The 16,321-nt window shown below is 39.1% G+C and overlaps 2 protein-coding genes across 3 annotated transcripts; both read right to left on the bottom strand.

Annotated features, from left to right (window-relative positions):
• Positions 1–704: 704 nt before the first annotated feature.
• pink1 (PTEN induced kinase 1) lies at positions 705–6,128 on the bottom strand. Its single transcript, XM_047380293.1, has 8 exons — positions 5,659–6,128; positions 3,954–4,229; positions 3,759–3,862; positions 3,475–3,657; positions 3,194–3,357; positions 2,981–3,108; positions 2,145–2,375; positions 705–1,972 (listed from the first exon to the last, which is right to left on the bottom strand). Exons 1-8 carry the CDS (start codon positions 6,013–6,015, stop codon positions 1,688–1,690), a joined length of 1,728 nt encoding a protein of 575 aa, XP_047236249.1. The 5' UTR covers positions 6,016–6,128; the 3' UTR covers positions 705–1,687.
• A 2,393-nt stretch (positions 6,129–8,521) lies between these two features.
• On the bottom strand, positions 8,522–16,013 carry LOC124872281 (trypsin-3). 2 transcript variants are annotated; one of them, XM_047372093.1, is made up of 6 exons: positions 15,959–16,013; positions 15,656–15,730; positions 11,401–11,554; positions 11,142–11,280; positions 10,780–11,034; positions 8,522–9,387 (listed from the first exon to the last, which is right to left on the bottom strand). In XM_047372093.1, the coding sequence occupies exons 2-6, from the start codon at positions 15,714–15,716 to the stop codon at positions 9,238–9,240; spliced, it is 759 nt and encodes a 252-aa protein (XP_047228049.1). In that variant the 5' UTR covers positions 15,717–15,730; positions 15,959–16,013; the 3' UTR covers positions 8,522–9,237. The 2 variants fall into 2 exon arrangements, with proteins under 2 accessions (XP_047228049.1, XP_047228037.1); XM_047372081.1 differs by lacking the exons at positions 15,656–15,730; positions 15,959–16,013 and adding an exon at positions 12,631–13,079.
• Positions 16,014–16,321: the final 308 nt, after the last annotated feature.

Genomic DNA, 16,321 nt, shown 5'->3' on the forward strand with positions numbered 1-16,321 from the left:
CCTCACAGCTTCCAGAACTTAAAGGGCCTGCTGCAAACATCTTGGTGTTGGACCTTTAGTGGTCTTAGTGGGGTGCTTTAATGTTATGTTATCCTTTAACAAGTCAGGTCTGCTCTAGCAGACAAAAGGGGACCAGCTAACATATGTTCAGTCAAAATGTCATGACTGATTAGTGCGACACCATATGCTAGAGATTTCTACAAAGCTGCTTTATGCTTTCCCAAATCCAAGAGAAAAATCCATAGGAAATCTGCAGTGGAATTCCAGCATTAATAAGGCTGCCCAAAAACTTAAGTTATCTCTCTTTACAGGACAGAAAAATTAAAGATTTCCTCATTAAAACTTACATTCTGAATAACAACTTGCATACTGGCTGCACGGTGGTGCAGTTGGTAGCACTGTTGCCGTGCAGCAAGAAGGTCCTGGGTTCGATTCTTGGCCTGGGGTCTTTCTGCATGGAGTTTGCATGTTCTCCCTGTGTGGGTTCTCCCTGGGTACTCCAGCTTCCTCCCACAGTAAGACATGCCTGTTAGGTTAATTGGTAACTCTAAATTACCCTTAGGTGTTTGTGTGTTGCCCTGTGATGGACTGGCGACCTGTCTAGGGTGTACCCTGTCTCTTGCCCGTAGACTGCTGGAGATAGGCACCAGCTCCCCCGCGACCCACTATGGAATAAGCGGTAGAAAATGACTAACTGACTTGCATACTTTCAAATTCTTTTATTTTTAAAGTCATTTTCTTTATATATTTGAAAAATAATCCTCACTGTATGTAAGCAGATAATTTGCAACCTTCAACTCTTGTAATTAATCTTGGCACATATTGAGGAAGAACATCACAAATTTATGTCCATTTATTTAGTTTTTCCATCTGTAATCTTTGATTAGAGTTCTAAAAATGTGCAACGTGGACATGAAATGCAAACAATAAAACAAAAAACAATCAAAGCTTCACATGGATCCTGTTTTTTCTATGTATTGTGTTCATAAAGCACACAGAACAATGTGGAAATATCTGCAGCCTTATACACACACAATGACAACCAGCTGTTTAACAGGGACACCCACTATGATACCCTACACAGTAGAGCCTAACAACTGCAATACATTCTTTTAATTTAAAATATCTGCATTGGTGTACTGGCATACAATATCTATGCAGTAGGTTTAAAAATAACTGGGTGTGGGGGTTTTCCTTTGCAAATATTTAAAAAGTGCTTGAGACATTTCAAAAATTAAAAGGATCTTACATCTACAACTCTTCCAACAGACTAACAAGTAGCCATCAGTACTCTCCAGTACTGATAACTAATTTTGAGGGAATTACGTTAAGAAAAATAGATGCAGGGACACCAATGTCATTTCCCCTGAGACTTAAATGCAAAGCACTTGTTAGACATGCTGTCATTTGCATGAAAGGTGGTGGCAGCTCTTAAAACTCTTTTTATAGTGATGCTAAGTCAAACAAAATCAAAGACTTGTGCAGGCATATTGTGTATGATGCAAATCAGTTACAAATGCGGCACACAGGAGAAGGATAATACAACCCACAATAAGTGCTCAAACTGATAAAGATGATGCACAACATAAACAGTATTATATGTCCACTAGCTTATTAACTATACCCACAAGAAATACACAGTGTGAGAGAGTTTTCACTTGAAATTCTGAGTTTAAAGTGAGTGAATCTATGCGAACGTCATGAATGCACGGCTCTGCTCTCGTCCGTAAAGGAGGAAGCCTACGGCAGCGCGCAGGTCTTCCAGCTCCAGGTTCGACAGAAAGCTCCTCTGCAGCTCCGACTCCACTCTGTACCCACTTGGTCCACTGCATCCCTGCAGGAGAACCACAGCCGACTGACACAGCAGCCAATCAGCCAGTTTTCTCATGCTAACGCTGTCTTGATTGGCCAGAGCCCTGCGACCCCAGAGGCTGAGGTGCAGCATGTTAGCTGCTACGCGAGCACTGGGACGCTGCAGAGGAAGAATAATTCAGTCAGTGCAGAGTCTAGTTGTTTTTAGGTTAATTCACTTCTGGTCATTTTTTGTTTTTAATCAAATCATGATAATGATGCTGCAGGTAAACCAGTAGCACTGTTAGTTTTTGGTCCAAACTCAACATTATCCTTCACAAGCCAGCCTTTACCTTGTTTGGGTTCCTCCTGAGAAGCAGGCTTATAACTAGTTGCACATCGGCTGGAACACTGGCAGGCAGAGGAGGGAGCTGCTTCTCCTGGTAGGTTGTACTCTGCAGTCCCATAGCTCTATAGAAAGGGTTATGTTGTCCAAATATCTCATAGGAGATTGCCCCCACAGCCCAGGCATCTGTCTTGCTGTAGTCAATCACCACACAAGGGCCTGGAGCTGCAGTTGCTACCTGAAGACACAAATACCATGATTTTTTTGTTATTTGTGGCAGTAAGCGGCCTTTATATTGTAAGTTGACTGACAGGAAATGGGGTGGAGAGAGAGGGAAATACATGCAGCAAAGGTTTAACGGCCTGGACTCAAACCAGTGACGGCTGCGTCGATAACATCATTTTAAAAGGTTTCTACATATTCAGGTTTGCCAAACTCTTTCCAGTTTTGGATGATGGATCTAACAGAGCTCTGTGAGATGTTCAAAGCTTGGGATATTGTATTATAGCCCCACATTTTTTAGACTCCTTCTCAGTTTCATCCCCGACCTGTCTGCTGTGTTTCTTGGTATTCACAATGCTGTTTGTTCACTAACAAACCTCTTAGGTCTTCACAAATTGTTGTTTGTGGCTTTAACATTATAAAATGTGAGAAAGTTCAAGGGATATGAACACTATGAAGGTACTATACATCACAGCCATTTAGCTGATAAGGCAACCTTCCTGAAGTCTCTTTTAGAAATAGTGTCAGAGAATATTTATAGTTACTGTGATTTACAAAATAAATAACGACTAAACAAATGTCATATACAACTAAGACAAAAAAGAAACTATTTAGACTTACTTCAGGAGCCATAAGTGAAGCATTCCCTCCTCTGCAGACCCACCTGCTGTTGAACGGGAGCTGTAAGCTGGAGTCAGTCTGGGCCAGGCAGCAGCCGAAGTCAGTAATCACCAAACGGGGGCAGGCATCTGCAAAAGAAAAAAATTATTCAAGCACAACTGATAGAAACAGGACTAATAAAGGGTTCAGTGTGTGTGTGTGTTAAAATGTGACCTGAGTCAAACTCCAGCAGTATGTTGTCTGACTTCAGATCTCTGTGAGCAACACCCTGCCTGCATAGATGGTCCACCCCCTCCAGGAGCTGCAGCACCATTAGAGAGCCCTGCCAGCGGCTAGGTGTGGAAACCTGCAGGTACTGTCGCAAGGTGCGGGGATAACTAGAACCATAAACAACAGGAGGTCAATGAAGGATTGTATGTGTGAAAGCTGAAATCCATCATTAAAAAAACAAGCTACTGTTGTGAGATTTGAGTTTAAATCTGGTTAACTCTTACTTTTTCATGACTAGGAAAAGAGTGCGATTGTCTCCCAAGCCTGTGGGGTTGAGCCTCGCTGGCAGCACATCTGGATACTCTTCCCAGGCACCTGGTAGCAGCGGCACGTCTGCTGTGAAAGCCCGATAAACTCTGATCACGTTCGGGTGGGCTAAGACTCTTTTAGGAAGCACTCCAAAATGTCTGCGTTACAAAGAGACCACAAGGATTCATCTGCATGTTTGCAGTCCTTGGATCTGTACAGCAGGGAGGGTTTTAAAATGAACTGAACACATAATATCTACCCATCCAGAGTAATCTGCTCCTTTTCCTGATTTAAGGCAAGAGGGCCACATGGTACAAGTTCTTGTGACATAGATTTTAAAATCGCCTCACTTGATGATCCAGCCTTTGAACAAAAAAATACAAAAATTGCTGTTTGTGCTATTTTTAATAAGGTTTTCTTCTCATTATAATTACACGTGCTAGAGATTACTCACCCCAAAGTTCCACAGCATTTTGATAGCCAAGGGGAAGCTTCTTAGGGAGCAGCATGCTGGAGATCGCACCGTCTGGAGATCTTCTTCATTATCCCTAAGTTCCAACATCGAGGAATCTCTCTCAGGCTCCTTAGGGCGAGCGAACTGAGCTGCAGCCGCGTACACAGCTGCGTTTGAGCCTTTACCGATCTGGTTCCCTATAATGTAGTCCTCCAGTTTGAACCCAGAGGCGAAAGGTCTCAAGGTGCTCTGGAATCTTTTCTTCTTAAACACAGCCTGCAGATTGGGAGAAAAACACACTATTCTATAAGACATATACAAGGGTACCTTCACATTTTTATCACAAAATTCTAAACGCTGTCAGAAATCTGCAAGAATGGATGTTGAAGCAGAACATGATTATTCTACAAAAACTCCTTTATGTGCTTGCTGGCATTTACACCACTGGATTTGTGGTCCTGCTTGAAAATCCCAATCTGAATGCTGGTTGAATACCTTGATCTAAATAACTCTACACTGACTAGTTGGCTGCAAGTACCATGAGATGACTTCCAAATGACTTGTCCGCTCCAGCGGTGTGTGTCCAACATGCCGGATGATTTCCCTCTTTTATCCCCCGGATTGAAAGGAGTTCCTTGGGGATCCACATCAGCGCCTGCCCTTTACTCTCTACATAAATATGCTTTTTGATAACTTATCAAATACTGCATTACATTTGCAAGCAGATGACACGATTATCCGTCGTTCATCCACATCATTAGTTCAATCCCCTCACCTTCTCCAGTGTGCTCTTGATGATCGCTTCAATCTCACCCAAAGTCGAATAGAGCTAAATGCTTCATATTTTCAAAGGAGTCTGTTATATACTTCCTAAAATAAACTGTCCAACGGGCTGCGATTGAAATAGTAAAATCTTTAAAAGTACCTTCAATTCAGTTTTTATTTTATTAGTAAACATTGTTTTTCAATCTAGGTGAGGAAGAAGTTTTGCAACCTTTTTGGATTATGGTGATCTGCTCTTTATCAATGCAAGGCTAATCCCTACAGAGGTTGGATGCTGTCTAGCAATGAGTTCTGCATTTATTAAAGGCTGCAGAAATCATTTTTGTATCAACAATCTTTTTTTTTTTTTTTTATAGCTCTGATGTAATATTTTAATCTTAAAAGGTTTCATTAGTTAGAAGCGGAAAATCCTCATAATGAACAGAAATAAAGGCTTGAGTACATCAATCTGTGTAAGACTGATGAATGCTAGAGAGAAGTTTCCTGTTTTTAATGCTGTTCCAGCTGCTGTTTTTGCACATGGTTCGACTGCTCACTAGCATTTGCAGCATCTTAATCATATTATGCATTTTGGTTTTTTTATATTTGTTATACTATTTTTATGGACAGGTCCCTTTTTAAAAAGAGATTTTATTGTTAATGAAAACCTTTAGTTGCATAAATAAAATTACTTCTAATAATAATAATAATAATATTGTTTTAAAACGACAAACCTTCAGCTTGAGCTCTATTTGTGGCTTTTCAAAAACAGAAAAGATTTCACATTTTAAAGGATATGTGGGGGGTGCAGGTCTGACCAGACCAAGTATTTTAGAATTTGATCAAGAAATTATTAAAGGGGGTCAAGATTCATTAAAAACGTCATTTACAGATGTACCGATTCAGAAGTTTAGGTTCGTCCATTAATGTGAAGTCACCTTACCTGGATCTCTTGACATGTCGCAGCGCTTCGTCTGTCCTCCTCCAGCTGCTGCTCGATAAGCCCCACGCCGAGGCCAAAAGCCAGAAACACGGCCCTGTTCCGGGGCGACCCGCCGGTCCACCTCCTCCTGAAGCCGGCGGACTGAAGCTGGGCCGCCAGGCCCGTCAGAGAAGTGCGGTAATAGCGGTACCGGGACGGCAGGAAAGCCTGAGGCTGAACGGTGCGGACCGACTGGCCTACACGAAAACGGTCAGCTCGGAGCTTTGCTGCGACTCGGCCGCCTGATTTAAGGAGACCAATCTGAAGGAAGGACCGGCCCAGCTCAAGCCCCCGGCTAATGGCGTGTTTTACAGACATGATGAACCCAGAAAAGGTGGCTCAAGATGCCCTAATAAACCCCTTCTGTGTACCTCAGTCCCTGGTTTACTGCTCTGAGGGCACTGAAAGCTCAAAAACAAACATCCACGCATGCGCGATAAAGACTAATCACTTTAAGCAGGATTTCTAGCGACATCCAGCGTTTAAAAACTGCAATAGCAGGTATTCTTTATTTTAGGAAATATCTGGGACCCTTTCATTGAAAGGACACACTGCAGACGGGTTGCTCAAGTAACAACGACCTCTATTTTACAGAGAACCCAAATTCTTTACATAGTACGTAAGTGTTGACAAGACAATTTAAATATAATCTGGTTTATAGATCTAATACAACCCCTTTCATGCTTAATGGTCACTTTAGTGGATAGCTACTCAAATGCCATTTTCTTTTGTGTGCGTGTAGGTGTGCTTCTAGATGCATTAACTGGCTGCTTTATTAGTTACACTTTTGCCCTCAGAATTGTCTTTATTCTTTTTAGATTTCACAAGGTGTCTGACACATCTCCAAGAGATTTTGGTCCATATTGATTGAATAGCATCACGCAATTGGTGCACATTAGTAGGCTGCAGTTTCTATCATGCAAATCTTTTGTTCCATCCCATCCTGAAGGTGCTCTGTTGGATTGAGACCTGGCCAAGGTAGAGACCATTGGGGGTACAGTGAACACACTGTCATGCACAAGAAACCCGTTTGAGATAATTAGAGCTTTGTAACATGAAGCATTATCCTGATGCAAGTATCCATTGAAAGATTGGTACACTGTGGTCATAAAGAGATGGACATGGTCAGCAAAGATACTCAGGCATTTAGGTCAAATTGTTAATTAGAGGACTAAAGTATATGAAGAAATTATCTCATATATCATTAGACCACCACCACCACCAACCTGAACTGTTGAATTAACGCAGGATGGATCTATGCTTTCATATTGTTTATGCCACCATCAGAAATGTGCTGCTGAAATTGATACTTAGTGGACTAGAAAGTCTCCTTTTGATGAATCTGTGTGAATTATAGCCTCAGTTTCTGTTGTTAGCTGACATCAGTGGCACACAGTGTGGTCTTCTGCTGCTGTAGCCAATCTGCTCCAAGGTTTGAATTGTTGTGCACCCAAGAATGGTATTCCTCGTACTTTGGATGTAACAAATGGTTATTGAACTGCTATTGCCTTATTGTTTGTCAGTTCACCCATTTTCCCTCTGATATCAACAAGGCATTTCTATCCTCACAACTGCTGCTCAACTGGACAGTTTCTATTTATCATACCAATCTCTGTAAACTCGACTCATGGTTGTAAAATCCCAGCAGATCTGCAGTTTCTGAAATAATCAGACCTGTCCATCTGGCATCGACAATGAGGCAACATTCAAAGTCAGATAAATCCCCTTGTTGATGCTCTAAACTGGCCAAGCTAATATGTGGCAGATCTGTGGTGACAGTGGAGCTGAGGATGCTGAAGTTACTAACGAATAGGATTAGCTCCCTGATAAAGCTTTAATACTAAAGAAAGCAAAATATTACACACTGCTTAAAAATAAAAATGTTTGTGTTTCTTTTATCAACAGATTTTTGTGTGGGACTACTTTGTAACTAATTTAGCTTTGTGCTTGGGATCATTGTTCATTTAAAAGAACCATTAGTTCCCCAGCTTTAACTTCCAGGCTGATGTCTTCAGATGTTGCTTCATTATTTCCACAGTGTTCTTTATTATGCCATCTATTTGTGAAATGCACCAGTACTTTCAGTGCCGAAAGACACCCACAACACAAAACTGCCACCCTGATACTTCACAGTTGGGATGATTTCCTCAAACTTGCCAACTTCTGCCTTTTTCTTCCAAATGTAACAATGCTCATCATGGCCAAACACCTCTGTTTTAATTTAATGAAACCACAAGAAATTAAGGTCTTTGTCCTTTTCTGGCTTTATGTTTTTTGAGTAATGGCTCTTCCTCACTGAGTGGCCTTTAAGCCTATGTCAGTACAGGACTCGTTTTACTGTAGACAATGAGTCTTACCATTTTCTGCCATCTTCACAGAATCCTTTACTTTTGTTCTGGGGTTGACACTCACATTTTATACCAAAACACATTTCTCTGGGACACAGAACTCTTCTCCTTCCTGAACAGTGTGAAGGCTGGACATTCTCATGGTTTTTATTCTTGCATAATAGTTGAAACAGAGAAACATGGCACCTTCACACATCAGTAACTGTACTCAAGGGTGAACCCGACTTGTGGAGGTCTACCGTTTTCTTTCTAATATTTTGGCAAATTTCTTTTGATTTCTCCATGGTATTTACACAAGGAGGCAGTATGTTTGAGATCTGCTTTAAAATGCATTCACTCAATTACTATTGCAAACTTCTGGATAAAAAAAAAAATCATTGTGTCTTTTGACAGCCATACTTTTATATTATTGTTGTGATAATGGGGGCAGTTTGGGTTGGAGGTACAGGACCAAAGCGCAAGCAGCAGGACAGGAGTTGCATGGTGAGTAGAAGAATCTTTAATTGTGACTTATGGAGAACACAGAACTCAGGAATACAACAACATAGAAACAGGGTTGTAAGCAGAGGATCTAACGGAGAACAATGAAATCCAGAAGGTATAAGTATTGAGGTGGATATGTCAAGACTCTTTTAAGAAGACATGTTCCAAAAATCTATTTTAATTTTATTTATTTTTTTATCCCTAATGATAACTGAAAACTGTGGTAGAAAAGCCTGATTGAGATTATTACAATTCATGCATGAACTGGCTTGTAGGGAAAAAACTTCACTGGGCTTATTTAGACCATCATTTAAAACCCTGCAGTTTATTTTCATCTAATGTCCATTAAAGTGACAACAGTGTTCCTCATTCATTAAAACAAGACCAAATTAAATGCATTTATTCATGTTAGGAATATCTAAACGACATTTTTTAATATTGGCCACTTATAATAATTAAGTTGTATTGCATTGACATTTGGAAAACTAATTCTAAAATGTATTGTAATAGAATATTATTTCATCAAGGCAATCACAAAAGTAAGTAGGGTTTTATATTGTGTAAGCATGAGAAAAATTAATACTTGAAAATCATACAATGATTTACTGTTATACTAAGTATTTGAAGGTATTTATAGTACCATGCACATACATAAAGGCAAAATCATGAGTTAGAACTTTCTGATGCCATTAAGATTGAAGCTGAATGTTTAGTCAGAGCTAATAATAAAGTTGATCCATGGCACATAGCTCCTCACTCTGGTGTAGACCCCTGGGAAGTATGGATTTGCACAGCTGATACCCCAGGAGACAATGCCCTCAAAGTTGCCATTGCAGATAAGAGGACCACCGGAGTCTCCCTGTGGATAACCAAGGACAGTTCGATTGGTATTTCATATATAATCTGACATTAAAAAAACTGTTTCTTGATCAGATTTATACTATAGCGATGAATCCTAGTTTTATTCAAAAATCTGGTGTTAGTCTGTATCATTACAAGGTTTGTTTTTGTTTTGTTTGATATAAAATGTCTTAAAAGCTGTTACAGCAAATAAATTTCTTTCTCTTCTACAAACATGAAGAAAACAACAAAAACAAATTGGCTTACACTTTACAGGTAGCCAGCTTGTGTATAAAAATGTTTTATATGTACAGTCATGGTGAAACAGAAGGTACGCCCTCTCTAATTTCTTCGGTTTTACATATCAGGACATAATAAAAATAATCTTGCCTTTTCCAGTTAATACATATATTTTAATTCAACTTTAAGTGTACACAACACACAGCAGATTTAATACTGTGTTTATTTATTGAAGCCAAAATGGAATAACTGTGTGAAAAAATAAGGACACCTCATGATTCATTAGCTTGTTGAGCCTACTTTACAAGTAACACTAAAGAAATAGTTTATTAGGGGGCTTGGTTGTGGAGGAATCTTGGCCCACTCTTCTTCACAACATTGCTACAGTTCATTAAGATTTGCAGATCTTCTTTTCTGCTGTCAAAAAGATTTCATCACAGCGTTTAATTCAGGGGTTTGGCCCAGATTTTGACTTTGTTTTCTTTTTCAGCCGTTCTTTAGTAGATTCGCTGGTGTTTCACATCATTGTCCTGTTGTGGATAGCCTCTATACTAAAGGAATACTTGCGTTATATGGGCCAAACATGTCCACTCTGCTCTCGTCTTTTTAAAGCATGTTGTTTCAGAAGTCTCTTTGAAGATTCAGATGCAACTTTGCGAGCCTAAATAATGCTTTCATGGGTTTCTCTTGGCGGTCCTAAAACCAGGTTAGACATGTTCAGTCTTTTTCTAGTTGTACTTCAGCAGTAAAGATGCCAACTAAGGTCTGCCGAGTTTGAGATGAAGCTCTTTTCTGAGCACTGCATGACTAAATTTGGGGTGAATTGGCTGTAATGTCCACTCCAGGAAGAACCAGTAACTTTCTTAAATATTTTACACTTGTGAAAAATATTTTTCACTGAATAATTATGGATTTCACTGTGTTTGGAAAAAGGTCTTTTCTTTAAGGTCATTGCTGATGTCTTTCCGTCCTGGCATTGTTTAACAAACACCTTTATGATACAGAGCAGAAAACTGCCAAAACTCCTACTTTTACACTGATGATGAGCAGTTATTCAGGTTTATGTCATCAAAATTAATGTGAACTGGGATGCACTTTCTTTTATGACTGTAAAGCAATTAAAAAGTTAGTCACCATAACATGTACTCTTATGTAATGACTATATTTGTACCTGGCAGGAATCTTTGCCACCATATTGAGATCCAGCACACATCATGTTCTCAGTGATCCTCCCCCAGTAGTACCAGTTGCAGAAAGAAATTTCCTTCACGTCCACAGCCCGTAGCACCGGAGACAGGAAGTAGCTGTAAACTTGTGTCACACCCCACCCACTCACTGTGCAAATATCCCCCTTTAATGGGGGGGTGTCTACATCAGGCAGCCTCACTGGCTGGACGTAGGCGTTGAGCTGTGCTGGTTTATCTAGCTGTAACACAAACCACAGTTGGAGCTACAGTAAAATGCTGAACAATGAATCCTGTCAATTCTTTAATATGACATTTTTTATTTCACCAAAGCTCCTCTCGTGCAAACCTTAATAAGCATGATGTCATTGCTGAATGTCTTGTAGTTGTAGTTGTGTAAATATATTTTTGAGACACCGAAGGTCTGTTCATATCCCTCTGTTTCAGTCAGGCTGTGTTCACTCAACACCACAGTCATCAAATAGCTCCTAGGAGTCAAAAACAGAGACACATTACCTCTCTTCAACCTAAATCCCATTTAAACACCATAATTTATTTAAAAAAAAATCTACAATTAAAGCCAAAATCACCTTGATGTCGTTACTTACGGTCTCCAGCAGTGGGCAGCAGACACCACCCACTGTTTGTCCACCAGCGTTCCTCCACAGTAGTGCTCTCCCTTCTCGGTCTGCAGGGAGGCCTGGTATTTGATCGAATATGGCTTGACCTCCTGACCCCCGATGATCCTCGCTTCAAGAGATACTGTTTACAGCAGCAACCCGGAGGGTATTTAAGCTTTTGTACTTACAACATTTAATAGAAAGAGGAGAACAACTGGTGTGTTGCGGGTGCTCAAACCCAATTCACTCCCTAGACCAGTGGTCTAGGGAGTTAATTGCGGTGTTAGGACAGTGGTGTCCTAACGTTTTGACATGTGGGCCAAAATCATATGTGCTTGTGGGCAACAAAAGTCAGTTTCCTTTTTTTAATTAAAAACACAAAAATGTGAATCTTTATGTTTAGAAATACTTGCTTAACAATAATCTAAACTTACAATATGTTAGTTCAACAAATAAAGTAGTTTTTATTCTTAGGGGAAAGGGATCTTTATTATTGTAGATCCAAAACGGAAACAGGGGTAAAAATTGGCCAAAAGTGGCCCCTGAATGGAAAACTTACACAGCAAGTGAAAAACAAAAAAACACAATCACAGACAGAATCACTCTGCAGCGGTAGTCAAAACAGTAAAGAAAACTCAAGGTAAAACATCAGTTCAAATATCAATGTAAACCATAAACTAAAATGACAAAGCAATCAGAGCTAATTGCATTTTAAATTTATTTGAATAATGGCCTGAATAATAAAGGAGTTTTTCCAACTGCTGGTCCCTGCTTTAGGCCATCTGTTTCCAGATGTTCTCCATGAAGTGGGTGATAAGGGCAGTGGAGAATGTCTTTTACATTTTGTATGACTGTCTTTAAAAACATTTGTGGTAATTCTGTAACAATAATTTTGCTGACCCTTTTTACCATTCGTTTTGTCTCCTACTGATAGAATGCCATACGAAGTGATAAAAGCAAATGTAAGGACAGTTTCTGTCACAGAATTGGAGAATAGTGTCATGAACTTTTTACACACTCCAAATTAGTTTAATCTGCGGAGGAAGTACAATACTTGATGAGCTTTTTTTGCTGACCTCACCAGAATTTTCACTGAATATCAGTTTCTGTTCAAAGACAACACCCAGGTACTTGTTGGGACACACAGCCATGGAAACAACATGAAAGATGCAGTACAAACTTTTCTGGAACTTTCAAAATAAAGTGCATTTAACCTACTTCCGGCACAGCCAAGCAAACTGTAACAGCGGAGTTCCCGTATAAATCCCCACCTTTCCAATGGTCCGATCTCTTCCACACCGCTGATCATCGGGAAAGGGGAGACAGCGCGTTAATGTCTCTTTGCTGGCAAACAGACATAAACTCTTCAACTGGATCCGAAAGTGTCATACGATCACGCGATCATATACACGAGTTAAGTACGAATAAATCACTGTTTGTGTACCCGGTATTCATTCATAAAAAGGGGAAATTAAGGTATAAGCACTTTGCTTGACTTTCTCTCTGAGGCCTGCAATGGCAAACCGTGTTCAGAGAAGTCCCCAGTAGAGATGCTGTCTCTACGAAGCTGAGTGGAGCGCTTTTCCCAGTCTGAGAGAGGAGGACAACAGGAGCCGCATCACCGTGGTAACGTGCAGTTTGGTTGGCCCACAGAGCGCCCCCCCCCCCAGTCACTGCTCCGGAGGTTAGCTGGAAGCTAACTCTTTGTTCACAGAGCTTCCTTCACACTTCGCTTCGCCCGGACAGCTCCTCCTCAACACGTTTCAAACGAGGTTAGGGTTTGGGCAGAGTAATAGAGAAAGATTTATGATCTGAACGTTTTTAATTTTATGAAGTTTGGTTTTGTTTGTGTTGAACTCAGCTATCTTGGTGCTAGCAGGCTATCTGCAGCACACGTGCTCAGGTTGTGTGTTCTGTGTTTGGGTGTTTTTAAAGTTAAGACAAACTTTATTTAAAGGGTGATTTTAACACAGAATATTGATCATAACGTCCGCGCTTATGCATTTTAACCCTTTTATTAACGGTATTTTTTTAAAGTGTGTGTTTGATTCTGGTGCTAAGCTATCAGCTTCTTTGTTAGCTTTAACTGCTAACGTGCTTGCTGCTAAAGAATATTTACTCAGAAAGGTTGTTAGTTTTCAATCCAGTAAATAATATTTCCTTAACATTATTTGACTAAACTTGATAACTAAGTAAACACCATTAAGCCCCAATTTCTCCAGAAAGATTTGGCTCTTGTCCAAAATATTCCCTTGAATATTTTACCACTTCCTTAATATTTCTTTGAATATTATTTTAATAAATAAAGGCATATAATGAGACACCGTTGAGAATTAGTCATCCATTAGGTTGGTTTTATTCAGCAGATCATTCTTTAAACATTATTTTATGAAAATATTTTATCTGATCTTGCATTGTGAATGGTTGTCTAAACATTTGCTGATTATTGCTTATGTTGGTTCTAAGACTAACTTAACTTCACTTCCAGATTCTTCAAGATAATCCTTGGTTCTCAAACATAAATAACATTGAATGGTAATGTTGCATCACTCTTTTGGTCATGATTTCCAATCATCTTTAATCAACTTGTTTATATTGTACATAGCCCATTAGTCTTCGTTATTCTTTAATTCTTCTTGGTACTTTAGTTGGATTGTTTTAGCATAGTAAAGAGTTTGTTGATTGAAATATGTTTGACTTTGAGTTGACTTATTTTTGTTAATAAATTCTTGTATTTTAAGAAATTGTGTGAATTCATTCCATGTATGTACAGAGTTTATGCTGTTCAATAATGTCAGAGCTCGTCTCACACCGTTCTATTTTGTCCTAATACCATCGCCTTACTGGGCCGGTATTCACAGGACAACCCTTAACAGAGCAAAATATTATTTGATAAAATAAATTATTAATATTAAATATTTTCAGATTCATAGTCACAACATACTTCTAACACTAAACATGCTCCACTGGCTCCTCTTTCAGTGTATGAGTTATATTGTCACATACAGGCCTGGAAAGTAACAAATTCAGTTGGTTTTTGTATGAATGAAAAGATTTCTAGAAATTATGCTGTATTCATAAGGAATGTATTAGAAAGTTGAATGACAGATTGTATCAAACATAAATTTTTATGCCAATGAGGCCTAAAAGCCTTGAAGTTGGTGTTTACTTAAACATAAAACTTGTTAAACTGCATTAAACTCCATGTGTAAAATAATCTTGTGTTTGTGGGGCACCAAAAATGGACCCACCCAAATCCAGGTAAGCCCAAACTTATTCATACGCCTGACAGATTTAGATTAAAACATTTTTGTATTCATTGAACAAGCTTGTTTCTGATGAAAACTGAGAGGCATATCTTAAAACATAATGGAGCAATTTAAAAGGAGTATCAGGTCTGAAAAAAACAATTTATCAAATTTTATTTTCTAATTATACCGTTCTCCATCATCAGTAGAAACATCTACTGGCATTACAGAAATCAAACTTGTTTCGCAAATTTCCGCTGGTATTTTGACATTTTATCTTTGGTGATGAGCTACAGGTCTTTGAGGTTGGAAGACCTCCTTGACATCACCCTAATCTTTAGCTCCCTCCACAGATTCTCTATCAGATTCTTGTCAGGACTATGCCTTTTTATTTTATATTACTTTCTCTCAGAAGAAATGTGTTGGACAAATTAAAAGATTATTCTACACATACAAATCTGCCAGTGGGATAAAAAAACTGGGTCTTAATTTTATAGGTAAAAACATTTAACCAAACAACTACATATACACATAAGAACGCATGCACCAGCTAAGAAAAAAAAAAAAAAAATCTTTATTGGTCATTGCACATGTACATTACAACGAAATTTGTCCTCTGCATTTAACCCATCACTTATAGGGAGCAGTGGGCTGCCATTGTGCGGCACCCGGGGAGCATTCTGGGGCTAAGGGTCTTGCTCACAGACCCTGAGTGGTAATCTGTGGGATACAAACCTGGCCCCTCTGGAATGCAAACCTCCTGTTCTAACCACTATACCACCATTCATCCATCCCACCATGGTCTATACCCGCTTAGGGTCACAGGGGGACTGAGCCTAGCTAGCGCTTATTTAGCAACAAAGAGGACAAACAATCCTGCACACACACTCATGCCAAAGGGAAATTTAAAGAAATATAAAGGCAAGGCATTATTTTAAAATGTTGTTTAGGGATTTTATTTGGGATTATATTATAAAATATGATAAAGAACTTACCTGAACATACTTTGGAAAATAAAATCACCAGCACGGTTGTAACTTGTTGCAGATTCATCATTGACCTTAAATAATCTGTAATGGAGAAGCAAATATTTTTGCATCTTTTTTATCGTACATAAAGTAATGGAACTTTAACATGATTAAACTAACAGTTTAGCCATGTAACTAAAAACAGTTTTAACTGTTGGAAGCTTGTCTGATTCAATATGAAAGCAGAGTTCTTTAGATCTTCACATAACTTTTCAATTGTAAATCAGTGATGATTAAGAGTTGAGTTAAATTGAATTATCTTCTGCTTACCTTAAAGTGAAATCCTCGAACCCTTCTGTGCTTCTGGTGAGACAAATGTTCTCCTCTTGGCCTTTAAAGTGTAACTATATCCCTCTTCAAATGTTTTGTTAAGTTTATCTTTCCATCTTTCTGTGTGCTTTGACCATCTCACGCTTAAACTGACCTACTACATAACAAAGATCAGGTGTTGTTCCTTTGTGTAGAGTCAAATTGTTTAGTCCAGTGGTATTTAGGTTGGAAACGCCTTGATCTTCGATGATCCCCACCAGTGTACAAGCAGAATAAAATTTTATTGCTTACTGGAAAAAATAAACTAGAATTTCCTGGATTTTTGCAGAAAATGCACAAAAAAGTATTTTAAAAGTATCTGTA

The sequence above is a fragment of the Girardinichthys multiradiatus genome, chromosome 1 (assembly GCF_021462225.1).
Source record: "Girardinichthys multiradiatus isolate DD_20200921_A chromosome 1, DD_fGirMul_XY1, whole genome shotgun sequence".
Classification (NCBI taxonomy): domain Eukaryota; kingdom Metazoa; phylum Chordata; class Actinopteri; order Cyprinodontiformes; family Goodeidae; genus Girardinichthys; species Girardinichthys multiradiatus.